This window comes from Tripterygium wilfordii, chromosome 12, assembly GCF_013401445.1.
Source record: "Tripterygium wilfordii isolate XIE 37 chromosome 12, ASM1340144v1, whole genome shotgun sequence".
Taxonomy (NCBI): domain Eukaryota; kingdom Viridiplantae; phylum Streptophyta; class Magnoliopsida; order Celastrales; family Celastraceae; genus Tripterygium; species Tripterygium wilfordii.
The window spans coordinates 3,771,946-3,789,585 of record NC_052243.1 but is presented as its reverse complement, the minus strand read 5'-3'; the positions used below and the strand labels follow the sequence as shown (position 1 = coordinate 3,789,585).

Genomic DNA, 17,640 nt, shown 5'->3' with positions numbered 1-17,640 from the left:
AAGTTACTGGAGATATGAGAACCTTTTGAGCACAAACTTTGTATATAAAGAGTCAGAAAATGTTAAGGATTTCAATTTTTTTTTCCAATTGCAGCCGAGATGGAAGCATATGATCTATGTGAAATCGTGGATTCCACATCAGTGTAGTTAGGATTTGAAATGAAAGGGATACTATGGGGTTCTATCTATATATCTCTGTTAACGTTTAGTAAGACTATAATCACTTTAACCGAATTATATATATTATTTTATATTACTAAAAAATAAGGAAAAAAAAAACAAGCACAATACAAGATATCTTTTACCATTATTAGTTTTAATAATTAATAAGTAATCATGAATGTAGTAGAATAAGTAACTATAATTTGTTCAATTAAGGATTAGTGTGCGTGAATCAATTTTTAGGGCTATTTATATTCGCTTGTTAAAAGCATCTTATGAAATTACGAGTTCTAATAATCAATTGTAGAGTTAAGTCACTATATGGATCACTAAAAATCAATACAATTAATATTTCAGTGTACATTAATAGACTAACTTAATAAATATTGATATTAATGCAATAATATCTCATTTTTATTTTATATGTATATAAATATGTGTTGTTTTAAAAAAAAAAAAATTGAGGGGGCACGTGCCTCCCTTTGTGGTTCCGTTCATGTCCCACATAATCTATATGAATTTGTACGTGTCTATCTCAATGTAAAATTGTTGTTTAAGCATAGTGTTATCTTCCTTAAATTAATCAAAAACATTAATGCAACAGTAGGAAAGTGAAATATTTGAATATTCAAGAACATGTGAAACAAGCCGGTAACATAATATGTGCATTTGACGTGGCATGAGTGAGAACTGAGAAGAGAGATGTCAGATTTGATAGAAGAAGTCATTTTGATTACAATCTATGACATTCCGCTGTGATGACTTTTAAGGATATAATTTTTTTTATTTTTATTTTGAAAAGAATGTTTTGATCGGGTTAATATATTTGTCAAATTGAACGTGTTTTCACATAGAATGTTTCGAATTATATTGCCGGATTCGTATGTACAATCAAAACATATAATTATTTATTTATAAATAAATAAATTTATATGGACTTTAAAAAAAATCACAACGAGATTCATCCTAATTTTTTAGTTTTCGACCAAAATTTTAGCCTTCTTTTCCCCATTCACGTGAACTTAGAATCTGCTAAAAGTCACACCCTTCCTCGAGGAAGGGCCTTTAGGAAGGGCAATCTGGTTTCATCTCCTATTTTTGCATAAATCAATAGCTTTTCATCCCAAACCTGAAATTAAGATAAAATGCAGACTTTAGGTAATAAGGTAGTTCAATTCAACCCAAACGAGACAAAGAAATATAATTATGGATATAAAATAATATAAATTATGAATATATCAAGTAATAGGTTACTAGCACATTTGGGATCACTGAAAGATATCCCGTGTTCAATTTGGACACCCAAAGATTTTTTTTGTCAACATGTCGCATAAACACGCTGACTGCCATAAACTGGGCAAATATGATCGATTGCGCAATTTGGCACAAATTGAAACTTTGGTGTATCAAATTGACAAAAAAAAAAAATCTTTCAACGTGTAAATTGAAACACGGGATATCTTTTAGTGATCAAATGTGATATTAACCGATCAAGTAATCATTGAGTCAAAACGCGAAACATGTAAACTGCAACTCGCGTGCAGCTGAAAAGATCATGTTGATTATCATTGTTGTTGAATTTTAGGATAGTGAGAGAGGCCGCATAAATGTGTCTAAAAGGTGGGCATTTTTTCTTCCACATAATGGTTAGAAACCAAAAGATCAGCAACCTAGTCTGCAAGACGTATACGGCTATTATACCAAGATTTGCACGCGGTTGTCGGGTAATGGTGCATATTCGTGTATCAGGTCAAGTTTTTAAAATTGAAAATTTATGAGTACATAGACATTATGAAAGCAAAGATTTATCTAAGATATTCATACATCTGCCTGACTTGGGTTCTTTGTAGGGTGTTGAACTTTACCCACTCATAATCCATACTCATACACATATCCAAATAATAAATCTCCCAATTATACAAGCCAACATGGATTCACACATATAAACACATATATCAAGCTCCAATCAAGAGATTCACACATATAAACACATTTTTTCATTTTTACATATAAACACCTCTTCAAATCAAATTTGAAACATCAAAAATATGAGTTTCCTATTCAATCAGAGGTCTAGTCGATCGATCGGGAATAGCCTCGGGTAAAGTTTCATGAACACATGATTCGATCAATCGGAAATCGATCGGAAATTTCTTCGGTCAAGATTTATTCAACATGGTCCGATTGATCAAAAATAGGTCTGGGCAGTTTCTTTCATGGAAATCGTCTCATCATCCACCAATATTTCAATATCAAAACCCGAAAAATCAAAACCAGATATCAAAACCAGGTATCAATCATCAGAAATCGAAACCAAATATCACAAACTAGATATCAAGTAGTGCGCAACACCAAATATCAAAACCAAGTATTAACATAATAAGCACACAAAGATCCTAGCCAAGAAATCAAATCTAGATGTCCTTTCCAACAAAGAAAAATGAATGCAAGGAATGTATATTATTACCTTCAAATGATAGAACCCATGAGATGAGAAGATGAAATAAACTCTCTTTTCCCCTTTTCTTCTTCTTGTTTCTTTTTTCCTCTCTTTTCTTCTTCTTTTTTCCTTTCCCTTTTTCTTTGTGTTGTGCGGCCGCTTTTGCTCTCAAAACCAAACCCTTCTCTTTGCCTTTTTTCTTTTTGTTTTTGTTCGGCTGTATTTGCTCTCCCCTTTTTTCCACACCAAAACCCTCCTCTCTTCTTTTTACCTCCCCTTCTCTCCAACTCTCACGCCTCCCCTTTTCCACCAAAAAGCTACTACCTCCTTTCAAAACCGTATTCATCTCCCTTTTAAACAAAACCAGAACCCTACTTTTTGTCTTTTTCACCTACACAAAGAGCTACCCCTTTTTTTGTCTCTTTCTCTTCCTTTAATCCACACCACACATCACCCATCTTCTTTAGATATTTTCTAGGGTTTTGACTTAGAATGTTGAGCCAAGATTTGGGCTTATTTAGGATGTAAAAACCTTGAATTTTTGTGGATTTGTTGAGCTCATGAGTTTGGATTTTTATTTTTATTTTTATTTTTGTGTTCTTTTCATTTTACTTTCTAGTTTTTGTTTTTTGTTTTTTTGGTCCTGACTAAAACTAGTTACTACATGGGCAAAAAAAAAACATTTTAATTTAAATTAACTATTTAGCATAAAAGTATATGAATTAGACCAGAAAAATGTTATCGTACGTAGCTTGTAAATATTTTAGACAAATGTACGTTACTGCTCATGTAAGATTCAAGTAGAGTGGAAATTAAATACAATCGTTTTATATTATGATTAGATAATTGATTAGTATTAGTGATGAAAAAATTTACATTTAATATAGCTAGAAATACAATCGTTTTATATTAGGATTAGATAATAGATTAGTATTAGTGTTATGGCCTTAACCCCACGGTTGCTTAGGGACTTGAAGGAGGCTCAATCAGCTTCCCCACATGCTACGTTAACGGTGAACCCTCCAATTGTTTTAACCACTGGAAATATTATCCACCTGCATGTGGGATATTACAAAGTCAATGTGGATGGTAGTTGGGTTACTGGTGGGAGGAGTGATTTGGGATCACTAAGGTGAGATCATTGCTTCGGGCTACAAAATATATATATATATCACAGAAGCTCTCAAAATACATGTTGAATTAAAAGAATTATATATCCAAAATTAACACGGAAAGCTCTTTTTAATGAGACCCACTATCGATATCTTTTGAAATCGAAAAAATAGTCAAAAAGAGCACTGATTTAACAGACTAACACCGCCACCTTCTCTTCCCTGGCAGAAGCAACAAAGAAATCCACACTCTTCCAACGCCGTCTCCACCTCAATCGTGTCCAAAAGAATTTTGCCAAATCGAACACAGATCTCATACCAACACCAGAGTCATATCATGTCAACACTAGTACAACATGGTAAAGTGATGAGTCCAAATAACGTAGGGGTCAGGTCAACATTATCAAACTCATAGACCAACTTAACAAGCCCACGACCTAAGGGCATCTCCAGCAGATATTGAAAAATGACATATATTGTAAATTTGAAGTATGATTTGCAGTATTTGACAAAAAAACACACTTCGTCAGATACTCTATTGAATACTATAAAACTGCATTTTGCACAGTGCAACAGTAGAAGTTCAGTTTCACTATAGATACTGGATCCAATATTTTAATCAAAATAATAATTTCGTTTGTCTTTTTTTCTTTCTTTCTTTTTTGTCAATTTCTCTCATTCTCTGAACATCTCTCTCATGCAACAACGAGCACCTATTGCATATATGATCCAAGACCGTCGTTGACGTCTCACCGGTCGACCCTCACTGCCAGCCCCCGACTCCGACTACGAGTCTATTTTTAATTTGATTTTCTTCCTCCTCCATCGCTCCACCACCACTCCAATCAGATCTACCACCACCACAATATCCCCCACCATCCCCACTGTAACCACCGCTGCCACCAAGGGTGCAGATGAAGAAACCAAGATTGGAGCGGTCGAGACTCGGCTTCGCAAGGGAGATCTTGGTACAAAATGGACTATCGGATATTTATGAAAAAGAAGAGTCTTTTTCTATTGGATACAAGTAAATGGACAATTTCGTTAAATTAATTGTAAAATATTAAAATATTTCATTTTTTACATTTATCAATTATGATATGAAGTATATTAATTTATTATGATATAAAGTAATGTGTCAGCCACATATTAAATATAAAATGAGTTCTCTTTATGCATTACAATTTAATTATGAAATTATTGTAATGTAAAAAAAATTAGTAGAAATGAATATTTAAATACTTTAGAGTATGAATTAGAGTATCTGCTGAGTAGTGATATTGTTAGAGAAACTGTAAATATGTTAAAAGTGTACTTCTACTGTAAATTTAGATATTCTGTTAAGAGTATTTGCTGTTGATAGTCTAAGAGTAACTTAACAAGCCGTGGGCTTATGCATCTGCAGCAATCTGTGTATAGCCCGCAACCTAAACAACTACGGATTAAATAAGTCCACAGCCTAGCTAAGCATCAACCTAACAGGTCCACGGTCTAATTGTCAACTTAAGAGGCCCGCCCATGTTCTCAACAGCAAGCAACCGCGGCCCAAGTATATCTGAAACATCAAGTATAAGAAAGTGTGGTATAATTTGTTGCAAGATCAACTCAAAACCCAAAACTCACTGTTGAATTTCTCTCTGCAGAGAAGATACTTCTCCATCTCCATGTAAAAAAGTTTGAAGCTTTGATCATGGCCTGAGGGCTGAGATTCGGGTAGCCCATGATAATCCTAGCCCTAACTGATATGAAGTCGAAAGAGCTCAAAACTCACTACACACAAAGCCCAACCCATATCTGGTCCAAAATTTCATCGGGGGCCCAACTCTTGATGAAGATCAAGACAACGATATAAAGTCCAAAGAGCTTAAAAAGAGCCCCAGAAAATCCAATCCGCCTTGATTGTGTGCTTTCTAGTTGGGGGAGTTTGAGCTTGAATTTCAATAGAGTATTCAAGTGGCTTTTGTAATGGTAACTCGTGAGAGTTTGACTCTTGATGGGTTGAGTGTGAAGCATTTTTTTTTTATTATTGACTAGTGGTCGTTCATGATGAGAATTGCAAGTGTTCGATCATTCGCTAATCCATCAGTTAGAAATTATCACACACAATGAATCTTTCATTTTAACTCATCTTCATATGTCTGACAAAATTTTAAGATAATTGTTGACCCACCACAACTCTCTTCATTTATTCGTACTTGGGATAAGCTGCAAACGCGTGGAGTTAATTAAAGAATGTCCCAGTTATAAAACTAAAAAGGACATGATAATCAAAGCTTAGATCAACATAGACATTTGATTAAACAATGAAATAATGATGATTAATACTTATGTAGGTCCAAATATATATATATATATATGATTTCTCACATAGGGTCTAATGTAAAAGTGTAAAATTAGGATGACTTTTTAATTGTATGAATGAATAAGATGACAAGTGGGGTCTACTATTTTGGGTCCCACATATTTTAAATTAATGGTATAAACATAAACCTTTATTTTACACTATTACATTATATTCTTATGTGAGAATTCTTTTATATATATATACACACCATCTTATATAAAAAACTTCCACTTAACTAAAACGACATGATAATCAAAGTTTAGATCAACCTAGACTTTTGATTACACAATGAAACAATTATGATTAGTACATACACCATCTTATATACAAACTTCCACTTAACTAAAAGGACATGATAATCAAAGCTTAGATCAACATAGACTTTTGATTAAACAATGAAACAATGATGATTACTACTCAAGTAGGTCTATATATATATATGGAGATATATATACCGTCATATATACAAAACTTCCCCAAGAACATCATTTGTGGAGGGGTCCCACTTTGACAGATTCATAGCGCCCTCCACCACCATGCCTTGTTCAGACAATGCATCAGAACTCCCATGTGATCATACGTGTCGCGCGTAAGATATGGACACGTGGAGATAATGACAAAAGAACTGTCAATAGGGGAGTGGTTACTGGTTAGATGCCAAATCATACCGTTGTGTCGCAGAATTATTGTCACAGGATACTCGACAACCCCTCTTCCGTTGCCTCCTCTTAACGCACCGTTTTTGGTTCTCCTCCTCACATGTGTTTGGACCCCACCATCCAGCGTCTTTTTTTTTTCGCCGAGTTGTCCTTGTCAATTTCTCGGCAACCTTGTTTGTTCTCGTGATAACTTGAATCATTGGCTAATGGGGCTCCAATTGATTGATTAAACAATCTCAAGTTTGTTGTACGAGTTTGCTTTATACATTTAAACTCAATGATATTACATCACCATTTTTTAATCGAGAATAACATCATATAAATTTGTCCTCTAAACATTCGATATAAGCCAAAACTCGATCTTTTCGTGCACAATTTTTTTTTTATCTGATGGTTGGTGAAGTTATCCAAAACTCAATGCTTAACCCAAAGAATATTGCTCACAGTGAAATCGAACTCAACACCTTTCGAGATATTATGTAACATTTAGGCTTTGACTTGTGATTTGATAAAACATTGTAACCCTTAATTTTGCCTAATTTAAATGTTACATTACATACATATTACATATGTCTCAAGGTCTAATTAAATTTTTCTTGTCATTGCAACTTCGCTATATACTTTTTTTTATGGGATGTCCCCAAAGCCAGAGGGCAGAGGGACATACTATGAGTTGTCCTTTGAACTTTGGAAATATTAATTTATATCAGGTTTTGTGTAAATTCAAATTTCCTTGCATTAAAAGTAGTTGGGCTTCTTGATTCCCAATAGTCTTATTACTGAATGGTTATTATTTTTTGTCTAATTGAAAGTGGATTATAACAAAAATGATATACATGCAGTTGGTATCTTAATTATTAAAATTATCGAGTTAAACGTACCAAATTCAAGCGAATCCATTAACTTCACATATCTTCGTAAGACTCTATATACGCCCATGAAATCTCGTAAATAATGCATACAAACAGATGACATATGGTATCAGTGTATAACTGAGATACCAATACACGGGTTCCGGGCGGATTCAAACGCAAACATTTAGCTAGATCTGAGGATTGTGTTGAGGTCCGTGGTCTATTTGGTACAATTTCCAACAAACGCCACGCTTAACAGTAACATAGGATGCGTTTCTGTCTTGTCTCGGTGAGAGAGAGAGAGTGAGGTCCGAGTGTGAGAGAGGAACAGACGAACAGTACCCAGAATCCAGATAAGAGGAAGCAACATGGGAAGACCCACTGCGTGTTTCAAGATAATCACATGCGGCAGCGATTCAGCTCAGAGAGACAAAGATGATCTGGACTTCTCCGAGGTATCTATCTGATTGGCCTGGAATTGATTGTTTGATGCTGTTTCTATTTTGACTTCTTATTGTGGTTGGGGTTCGAGGTTGATTAATTAGTTTATATTCTTAAAGATTTGGGAAATTTTGGAATCTGATCTTAAATGGGTTTGTACAACCAGTTGATTTTCTTCAAAGTTTCTATATTTGGGGCTGGAGTTTGTGTTCTTCTACTGATGGAATGAATTGGAATTTGAAGACAATGGTGTCTTCTAACCTGATATGTACATTAGGTGTATATTGTGTACAAAAATGAATAATTTTTTTTTTTGTTTGATTGCTGTCTGTAAATCTAGCATATATTCATAATACAAAGGCTAGTGTACAACAGGACAAGCATTGGTGTTGTTTGGATTCGGCAGAAGATTCAAGTTTATTTGATTGTTCTTGGTTGATCTAAGTCTTACTGGCATTTTTTGCTGTTATTTGCTGCAATCATGTGGAATTTGCTTATCATTTATAGTGTCTGTGTCAATGAAAGAGAGTCGGAAACTGGGAAACATTTTTTTATGACGTATTCCGTTAGATCCTCTACATCCTTGCCTCCTAAATTGAGATTCTTCTCATGATAGTTGTTTATGGGAGATTGTCTTTTATGAAATTTGAATCAGCTTTCTGCTTGTAAATCTTTTGAAGGGATGTTTTGAGATCAATTGTTGATGTGTTCAGTGTGAGGAGTTATGTGTTCGAGCATTGGGCAGTTAACTCGTATTCATGTTATGTTATTTTTTCCAGAGCAAAGGCACTAGTGATAAGCGTGGGTGGAGCTTTCGGAAAAGATCTCCCCGGCATCGAGTGCTAAGCAACAATGTGATCTCAGAAACCCTTTCTTCTGGAAACAAGGACAGCCCACAATCTGCTAATTTTAGTTTCCAGCCAGCATATACCTCTACCATTGAAGAAAAAATATCTGCGATCCAATGCACTGATGAGAAACCCCAGTTGCCACTGTTAGTGAATGCAAAAGGATCTGAGACGATTGCTGCCTCCAACAATGGAATTGAAGTCGAGGTCAAAGTGGAGGAATCTGTTGTTATTCTTATCCAGGCTGTTATCAGGGGGATCTTGGTATTTACTCCTCCTAGAATAGATTAATTAGGAAGTAATTGAATAAACATTCTTTCCAACTTCCATTGGTTTTAATTGTTTACCAGGCTCAAAGAGAACTCCTAAAGCTTAAGAATGTAGTGAAGGTGCAAGCTGCTGTACGTGGGCATCTGGTTCGAAGGCATGCCGTAGGAACACTGCGCTGTGTTCAAGCCATTGTGAAAATGCAAGCTCTTGTTCGTGCTCGTTTGTCTCTAGGAGGATCTGAAAGTATGGTGGATGAGAAGCATCCAAAAGATTGCAATGGCTTAAGGACCCAGGTAATACTGGTTACTCAAAACTGAGTGTATTCTTGATCACAAGGGCTGGCTACACAATTCTTGTTTCCCTGCCCTTTTTGTTTCATGATCGGTGGCAGAGGGGTCTGTTTTAACATCACACCAGCCTCAATCGGCTCATATTTTTTCTTACAAGGCTATTCAACAATTTCCCCGGATGTGTATAATTCCGTGCATTGTGCGGAGGTGCTAATGAAGCTTTGTGAGATGTAATCAATATAGTACAGATTGAAAATGAAAAAATTATATTGTTAAGCATAATTAATAAGGTTCATATGCAGCGACTAACACATGTAAATGTTATGTAATCAAGAAAACAAATCAGAGGTCAATAAGTGGTTGTAATGTACATAGTCTGGTTGTTTTTTTATGTCATTTGAAAGTAGGGAGTCTTTGTTTTTCTACATGGGATTTTTTTCCTACATGGGTTTTATCCATACATATGGCATATGGTTCCTTATATCTTACTGGGCACGAGTAAGATTTTTGCACTAGGAGGTCTCCAAAGTCCGTATTTTCATGAAATGCTGCATTATGTTACAATATCAATATATCATCCTTTGTGTTCATTGACTTGCGGAGAATTTGATGGTTATGCAATCTCATCCAATCGTTATTTCACGTTCAGGAGGAAAACTTGGGGAAAAAACCAAGTGTGAAATATGTATCCATTGAGAAGTTGCTTCGCAATCAGTTTGCTCGCCAGGTATGGTAGATTATCATCTTTTGGTTTACTGTTCTGCAACTTTTATTTTGGCAACACTTGCCTCATTAAATCTTTAATAATTGTAGCTAATGGAATCGAATGCTAACTCCAAGTCTAAGCCTATATTCATTGAGTGTGATCCTGCAAAAGCAAATTCTGGTTGGAATTGGATGGAAAGGTGGATGTCTGTTGCATCGCCAGCACAAACACCAACATCAAACTCAGAGATAACTACCGAGCAAGGGGAGACGGAGAAGCATGGAAAATATTCCTCGTCTTTGGAAACTAGAACTTCATCTGAAGGTTTTTGTGAGCGAGTAGACACGGCTGTACCATCAGAGACTGAAGAGAATCGTTTCACCTATGGGGTAGACAACATTAAACAGGCATGTAATCCCACTCAGTACGTTCAAGATAGATTGGAGCATTCTCTTCCTGATAAGACATCAACATTTGATGTCGAGGGCTCCATGGCAAACAATAATTTTCTTACAGATTGCACTATGGAATCTGATGCAAAATTTCAGTCGAAGCTCGATTCTCGTCATATTAAGTCAGAGAGAGAAATTGAACAACCAAAACATTCCTTGAGAAGGGATGCCTCTGAACAACTTGAGCCTGAGGGAAAGAAGTTTGTATCTGGATCAAGAAAGGGAAGCAACTCTGCTTTTGTTGCTGTGCAGTCCAAATTTGAGGAGTTGAGTTCAGCTGCCAATTTGGACACATCTATGAGTTCATCCTATAAAGATGTTGGGGTTGAATCAAGCATGGACACAATTTTGACTGGTGAAGATACTGTGACTAGGGCAAAGGAGAAAATAGTAGAAGAAAATTCAGTTGCTCATAATTCAAGGGTCCAATATGATGGATCTGAATGTGGCACGGAACTTTCTATTTCTTCTACTCTTGATTCACCTGAAAGGTCAGAAGTTGGAGCTGCAGAATGTGAAAATGAAGCTGGAGTTGCATTGGAAGAAACTTGCAATCTCCCAAGCAGCATAAGCAATCTACATGTGAAAGCCAACCACACATCCCTCTTTTTGGCTTCTAATCTGTCTCAGCTGGCTGATAATCCAGAGAAGGTTGATGATACCAAAGGTGAAGCACCCGATTTAAGTGTGGCTGCAGCCCAACCACTGGTAGAGCAGAAGAAAGAAAGAAGTGTTTCTGATATTCCAGAAGAGCTGAACTCGGGGAAAGGTTGTCAAGCATGTGTTTCATCTCCAGAAGCTTCTCCCAAAAGCCATATGACTGTCACCGAATCACAAGGGACGCCTTCTAGTCAGGTAGATGTGAAAGCTAAAAGGAGTAGAACTGATAGGAGTGGCTCCAGCCAGAAGAGCAAATCCTTTTTAGTGGGTAAGAGATCTCCATCAAACGCAAACCCTGTCTCCGGTGCTAGAAATGGTGTGGAACAGTTGCCCAAAGATCAGAAGAATGGGAAAATACGCAATTCATTTGGTGCATCTGATAATTTTGATCAAGAGCCAAGGGACAGTAGTAGTAGCAGTAACTCTATTCCTCGTTTCATGCAAGCCACGGAATCTGCAAGAGCCAAGCTCAATGCTAATAACTCTCCTAGATCAAGTCCAGATGTGCATGACAGAGATTACATCAAGAAGAGACATTCCTTACCTGGTGCAAGTGGAAAACAGGATTCTCCTCGTATTCAGCGGTCGACTTCTCAAGCACAGGCAGGTGCAAAAGGAAATGGTACGCATGCTCTTCATGGCATTTTCGAACTATTTTGTGTACTTTTTGATCAGTCTTACTGCTATATCTGCATAACAGTTCTTTTGGTTTCTGCCTACATGCTTTAGCTCTGGTTGTTGGTTGCTTTTGTTTTAGAAGTAACAATCAACATTATACTTTATCAGCCTTTCAATTCCGATATTAATTTGGTCTACTTCAAACTTATGTGTGTTATGCTTATTGCTTAGTGGCCATGAGTTGATCAAAACATTTGTGCCATTACCCCTCCTGCCATTCATTTACCCTTTAATGTGGACTACCTCTTATTGGAGTTAGTTGTGTAGTCAAGTATCCTTGCAGTTGCAGTTTGTTAGGACTTATTTCTCATATCAGCTTTTGTGTTACTTTCAAAAGGTGCTTATAGTTCATCCTTTAAATACGTACATCGGTACACGGCACTTGTTCGTCTGATCTTAATGTGGTAATGAAGGCTTATGCCGAAAACCGGGTGGGACTGGGTCTCCATGACCATATTCTAGTTGTTGTAAGAGGAAAAAGAAATAATTGTGTCATTGCATCCCTGATTGGATGCGCACTGACTTGAATCCTACTTGTTTCAGAGAGAAAATGGCAGAGGTGAAGAGATATTTATACTACCTCAAATTGAAACAATCAGAGGTGCCACGGAGGAATTGGACCGGTCATGTGGAAATCGACAGTGCGTTTTGGATTGCTGGAAGGTTGGCTGAGATTTTTGATATCAATCTTTTGGCTCTTGGATGGTGTGCTCTATTTGTTTTATGCATGGATTTAACATTTGGCATGGGGATATATATTTGATCCATGTAGATATATAACAAAGAAACTCTATTGTTTATCTCCTGCTGGAGGGTTGAGTACTTGAGTTTGTCCGTCTGTTTGTTTGTTTGAGGGGATGTTGTGTGATGTTATTAAGGCTGCTTGTTACATGTGGGTGGTTTGTCTATCTGAATGTTGAGAGTTTATATATGAAGTGGATGGCATTCAGAATGCTGTCACCTGACGGGTTTGTGTATTCTCTTGATCTTATTTAACTTTATTATTCAACTGCTATGTTTTCATTTTCTAAATTTAGCTCATAGTGCCTCATACATTCTTTCTAAAAAGACCTACTAAGAGAGGATAAGATACTATGTATACACATAGATACAATTCACCCAAACTAAAAGATGTTAGGCATTTCTCTTTGACATTCACTCTTACCTCTTACTTGTGGGCTAGACAATCTGAAAACTCAACAAATATAACAACCGGACTACTCATGATCTAAGAAATGAGCGGAGGTAAGGCCATGGAAGAATACATCACTAGAGGCCCGTTCCTATACTATATTAAATATGATTCATAAGTGGTTCCTACGCTCTCTTATAGATCTTTTTAAGGAGAATCTAACCGCGTTTTGTCATGTCAAATGTACTTTTAGTGTTTATTTGATAATTGATGAACCACTCGATGATAGCTTAGCTAGTTACTCAAAACTTAAGACGTAAAGATTCGATTCTAAGTTGACATCACTATTTCCAAGTGTTTTGCACTAGGTCATGCCTGCTCGATTACTAAAAAACAAAATAATTTATGTGCTTTATAGATATGCCAAACCGAGGACACATACATCTCCCAACTGCATTCTTTATCATGTTATATGAAAACTTGTTTAATCCAGTAACCTTTCTCACCCATATAATTACAACACCGCGGAGAACAGCCAAACCAACCAGAAACCAGGAAAAATAAACACCAAAATTCACTGATGCAATCTCATTTAGCGATCTTCCCTTTGAACAGCATTGGGATCAGAGATCATGCCCATCATCATCTTTTCCGGTGAATCCTCCCAACTTGCAAATGTTTTCAAGTCAACCTACAAAGATCAACAAGGTAGACTTCTTATCTTTGTTCAGTCTTCTATGTACCTGAAACTCCCCAGTGAAATCAAGATTAAATCATGGCGGGTTACCTTGCGCCTTTGCTCAGTGAAAAGTTGTTCTCTATTCTTATATGAAGTTTGGAATTCCTTCACCACGCTGCCACCTAATCCCCAAACTTCCACTTCAAGTATCGAAGCATCGACTTGAAGATAACCCTGCAGCAAAATGGAAATCGAATAAAAACAAGCATCACACATAGGATAAGTCTAGCATATAGCAAAAGAATGAAAATCTATAGTTAAAGTGCTAAGATGACTATCAAGTCAGAGATTGCCTGTGGTGACAAATGAACTTCCAGAACATTAATAGCTAGAGATTAGTGAAGTCTACCAAACACAACACGAGAATTACTGGTCCATACTTTCTTCTTTGAGAGCTATCTTGATATACCTGGTGAGGGATGAGGGACCCATGTTGATAAGTTTTGTCAACAGCATGATGTCGAACAGTAACCCTAGCAAAATCTTCATCAATAAATATTCTCTCATTCCCAATGGTTCCTCCAAATGCAATTCCCACAGGTTTTGGATGTGGCTCATAAACTCTACTGGTAGGATGCAAATGGCTGTAAACAAAGTTCTTCTCCTTCCCTGTAAACAATTTCATCATTGATAAGTTAATTTCACATGGCCATGATGATAGGAACTATTTCCTAAAACATTTTTTTGGTCTCCTACTCTTTTTCAACAACATACCAGAAGGTGAAATTGCATGGAAAACCGGACTTATAGCATATAGCTTTCCTGAGCTTCCATAGAAATTGTCCTTATTCTCAAAACCCTGTTGCGTGAGTGCACCTATAATCCAGCTTTTTGAGCAGGAATTATCCTCATTTGCATCTTTAGAAGTAGCAGAAACTAAAGTAAGCAGTGGACCATGATAACCTTCGATATTAGACCAGAATCTATTCAGGCCCCTCCCATGAAGCGATGACCTACAAAAATCAACAGAGGGAGGATAAAATGCTAAAGAAATTTTGTAAGGGGTTCTAATAGATACGCTTCACATGTCAAAAATCAAGAAGATAACATTTTACAATTTCTCAAGGAAGGAGGAACTTTGCCTTCAGATGTCTAAAGCACAATCAGCACAAAAATGTGTAAGAAACAATAATTCATCAAGTGTCCTTGTATTTAGGGTTTTTTTTAATAGAAAAATTTTATTCAAGCACCAAAAGGGCGCAACCCACAACTACAACAAGGACGAGGTTAATAAGATCATAAACATTTACAAGGAGAGACAGACTCCAAAACTTAAGGCACTCAAACCAATTATCAATGAAAAAGTCTAGGGAGGATTCCTTGTTATCGAAAATTCTGTTGTTCCTTTCTTTCCAGGTCAGCCACATTACTGACATAGGAATGAGTTGAATGAATTTCTTTAGCTGCTTGTCCTTGCCGATAGAAGCCCACGCAAGCAGCTGTTTGTCTACTGTATAGTGTCCTTCTCTTTAGTTACATTCAAAATTTATCAAAACTGTTGGAAATCTTACAAGTATCAAAAGTACGCAGAAGCAAAACATATGGGGGACCATAAAAAGATGAGCATACAAACCGATAAAGAAGATTTTCCCTTGTTCCATCACCATCAGTAGGGAAACACTGCCTTAAGATTTCTTCCCTTGCTGTATTTCTGAATGTGAGGGAAATTGCCCATGCCCTTCCATGAGTTAGAAGGCCATTTTGACTTGACTTCACAAAACAGACTTCTCCTATGGACAAACTTGAAGGGTCTGCCTCTTCCTGCAAGATCAACAACAACAATCTGACCATTGTTCTCTTTCAGACAAAGATAGATCTATCACACTGATGAGTCTGATGACGTTTAAATGATGACAACATGAAGACAGAAAGTTTTGGGAATACGCTGGTGGGCAATCTATCTCTTTAACCTAATTGCTTTATTACTAGAATGCTAACCATCAACCTTGCCGCATAAAGGCCAGTAGGCAGGCACATTGTAATCCAAAAACTAACCATCATCAATTCAAGGGTAATTAGGCTTATCATCAGCCCAAAAATTGAAATGTGGAAGTGCCACTAATGATATTTTCTCAGACAATTTGATAGAATAATCAGCTGTTTCATATATTTTCCAATATTTGATTACAATATCTGTCTAAACCATACATGAAAATCAAGATTGGCTCAAAAGTAGGAAATATAATGTCTTCTGAAACGAATGAATAAGAATAAATGCATAATTACAGGTTAAAAATAAATAAACTTTGTGAGATTCAGTTTGATGATCATGAAATACCGGTCCCCACTATGAGCCTAGCAAGACAACACATACCCCAAACCAATAGATAAGGTTATAATGAAAGAGCCAGTGACCCTTTTAAACTCCAGAGAGAGTATTTGAAATTTGAATGCAGTACCTCTGAAGTGATGGAGTTTTGGAGTCTCCCATGGACAAACTGTGTTAAGCAATCTGTGAGGCAAGGCACTGTCATCACAGCCCATGTAAGAAACTTTGCAACAGGAATGTGAACATCCAAGGTCAAGATGTCACAGTTCCATAGGTTCAAGCCATCACCAGCTTCCGAACATGATACCACAGCCGATAGTACTAAATGACTGATATCAGGAAGACACAAACTTTCATTTCCTTTTGACAACTTTGAAGTCCTTATATTCCATGACATAGTCCAACAAATCCAGAAAATCATAAGCATATCACTGGGCAGAAGGGACCCACTTAGCTTACAGTCAGCATCATCGGATTCGAACTCCAGTTTCAAAGGAAGTCCAGCTTTTGACATAGCCAAAGCAAACACTCTCAACAGTGTATTAAGTGACTGGGACGACGACATCCTCCCACAGCATTTAACATAACCTCTAAGAAAATCAGTCCAGCTAATTCCTTCTTTAGATGGCACAAAAAAGACGTCTGTTACAGAAAAACCCACATGACCCAGTAACACTTGAAATTGATCAACCGTAGTTGATGCTTCCCATATTATATTCTTATAATCCAAACAGAAGCATTGCTGAAACCATTACATTATGTTAGATAAAAACGTCAAACCTCAAATATATGAAAATCAAGTAGATTAAAAGAACATCCAAACAAACAAAACCCACAATGATTTATGTGATTCACTGATGTTGCTCAATAATAGTAAGGGAATTGAGAGGTGTTAGTCTTAGAAATACCTGAAGACGCTGTAGGGGAATTGAATTTGACAGAGGATCGGCGAGCTTGGCGAAGGAATTCTGAAGCATAGGAAGAGCTCCAGTGGAAGCTGCTAGGGTTTCCACCTCTCGTTGCTCGCTCGACACCTTCTGCTCCGTCGACGACGACGCTCCCATCTCTTCTTCACTTCTTTATCCAAACAGAACGATCGTGTTCTCCAAAAGGAAAATTGAGTAGATTTTCCTGCCTCTCGTTTGGTTCCCGAGAAAATTGAGTAGTTATTCCTCGGCTAAATATAAGTTTTCGTTCGTCCTTAGAAAAAATTTCACCCAATTTCGTCACTTATTTCCTCCGCAATGGTGATAAAAGATTAATGATACTATATATTTATCCAAAATTGTATGTATGCATAATTTTAGTATCCATAATTATCCATAATTTAGATGAGATGAGGAGAATTATGATGACCATTTAATACACTTATCCTCATATCATTTAGATTATGGACAATTATGAATATGTAATGCTTCCGTATGTTTACATATATATATTATAAATATTGGGAATAGAAATGATAAAAAAATAGAGTTTGACCCGTCAAGGTTGTACACGATACGCTTAATTTTGATGACTATGTCGGCCAAAAACTAATTGGGAAAAGTGTACCTCATCAAGACAAGACGAATGGTATCGATG

At 36.6% G+C, this 17,640-nt stretch overlaps 2 protein-coding genes across 3 annotated transcripts; one reads left to right on the top strand and one right to left on the bottom strand.

The window, feature by feature from the left end:
- Positions 1-7,786: 7,786 nt before the first annotated feature.
- Positions 7,787-12,895, top strand: LOC120010923 (protein IQ-DOMAIN 32-like). Of its 2 annotated transcripts, none has more exons than XM_038861853.1 (6): positions 7,787-8,026; positions 8,792-9,124; positions 9,211-9,423; positions 10,070-10,147; positions 10,234-11,860; positions 12,254-12,438. In XM_038861853.1, exons 1-6 carry the CDS (start codon positions 7,940-7,942, stop codon positions 12,322-12,324), a joined length of 2,409 nt encoding a protein of 802 aa, XP_038717781.1. In that variant the 5' UTR covers positions 7,787-7,939; the 3' UTR covers positions 12,325-12,438. The 2 variants fall into 2 exon arrangements, with proteins under 2 accessions (XP_038717781.1, XP_038717782.1); XM_038861854.1 differs by lacking the exon at positions 12,254-12,438 and adding an exon at positions 12,460-12,895 and having other exon boundaries at positions 7,795-8,026.
- Positions 12,896-13,435: 540 nt separating this feature from the next.
- On the bottom strand, positions 13,436-17,289 carry LOC120010200. Its single transcript, XM_038860920.1, has 7 exons — positions 16,965-17,289; positions 16,187-16,798; positions 15,361-15,548; positions 14,502-14,740; positions 14,197-14,396; positions 13,836-13,961; positions 13,436-13,739 (listed from the first exon to the last, which is right to left on the bottom strand). The coding sequence occupies exons 1-7, from the start codon at positions 17,118-17,120 to the stop codon at positions 13,641-13,643; spliced, it is 1,620 nt and encodes a 539-aa protein (XP_038716848.1). The 5' UTR covers positions 17,121-17,289; the 3' UTR covers positions 13,436-13,640.
- Positions 17,290-17,640: the final 351 nt, after the last annotated feature.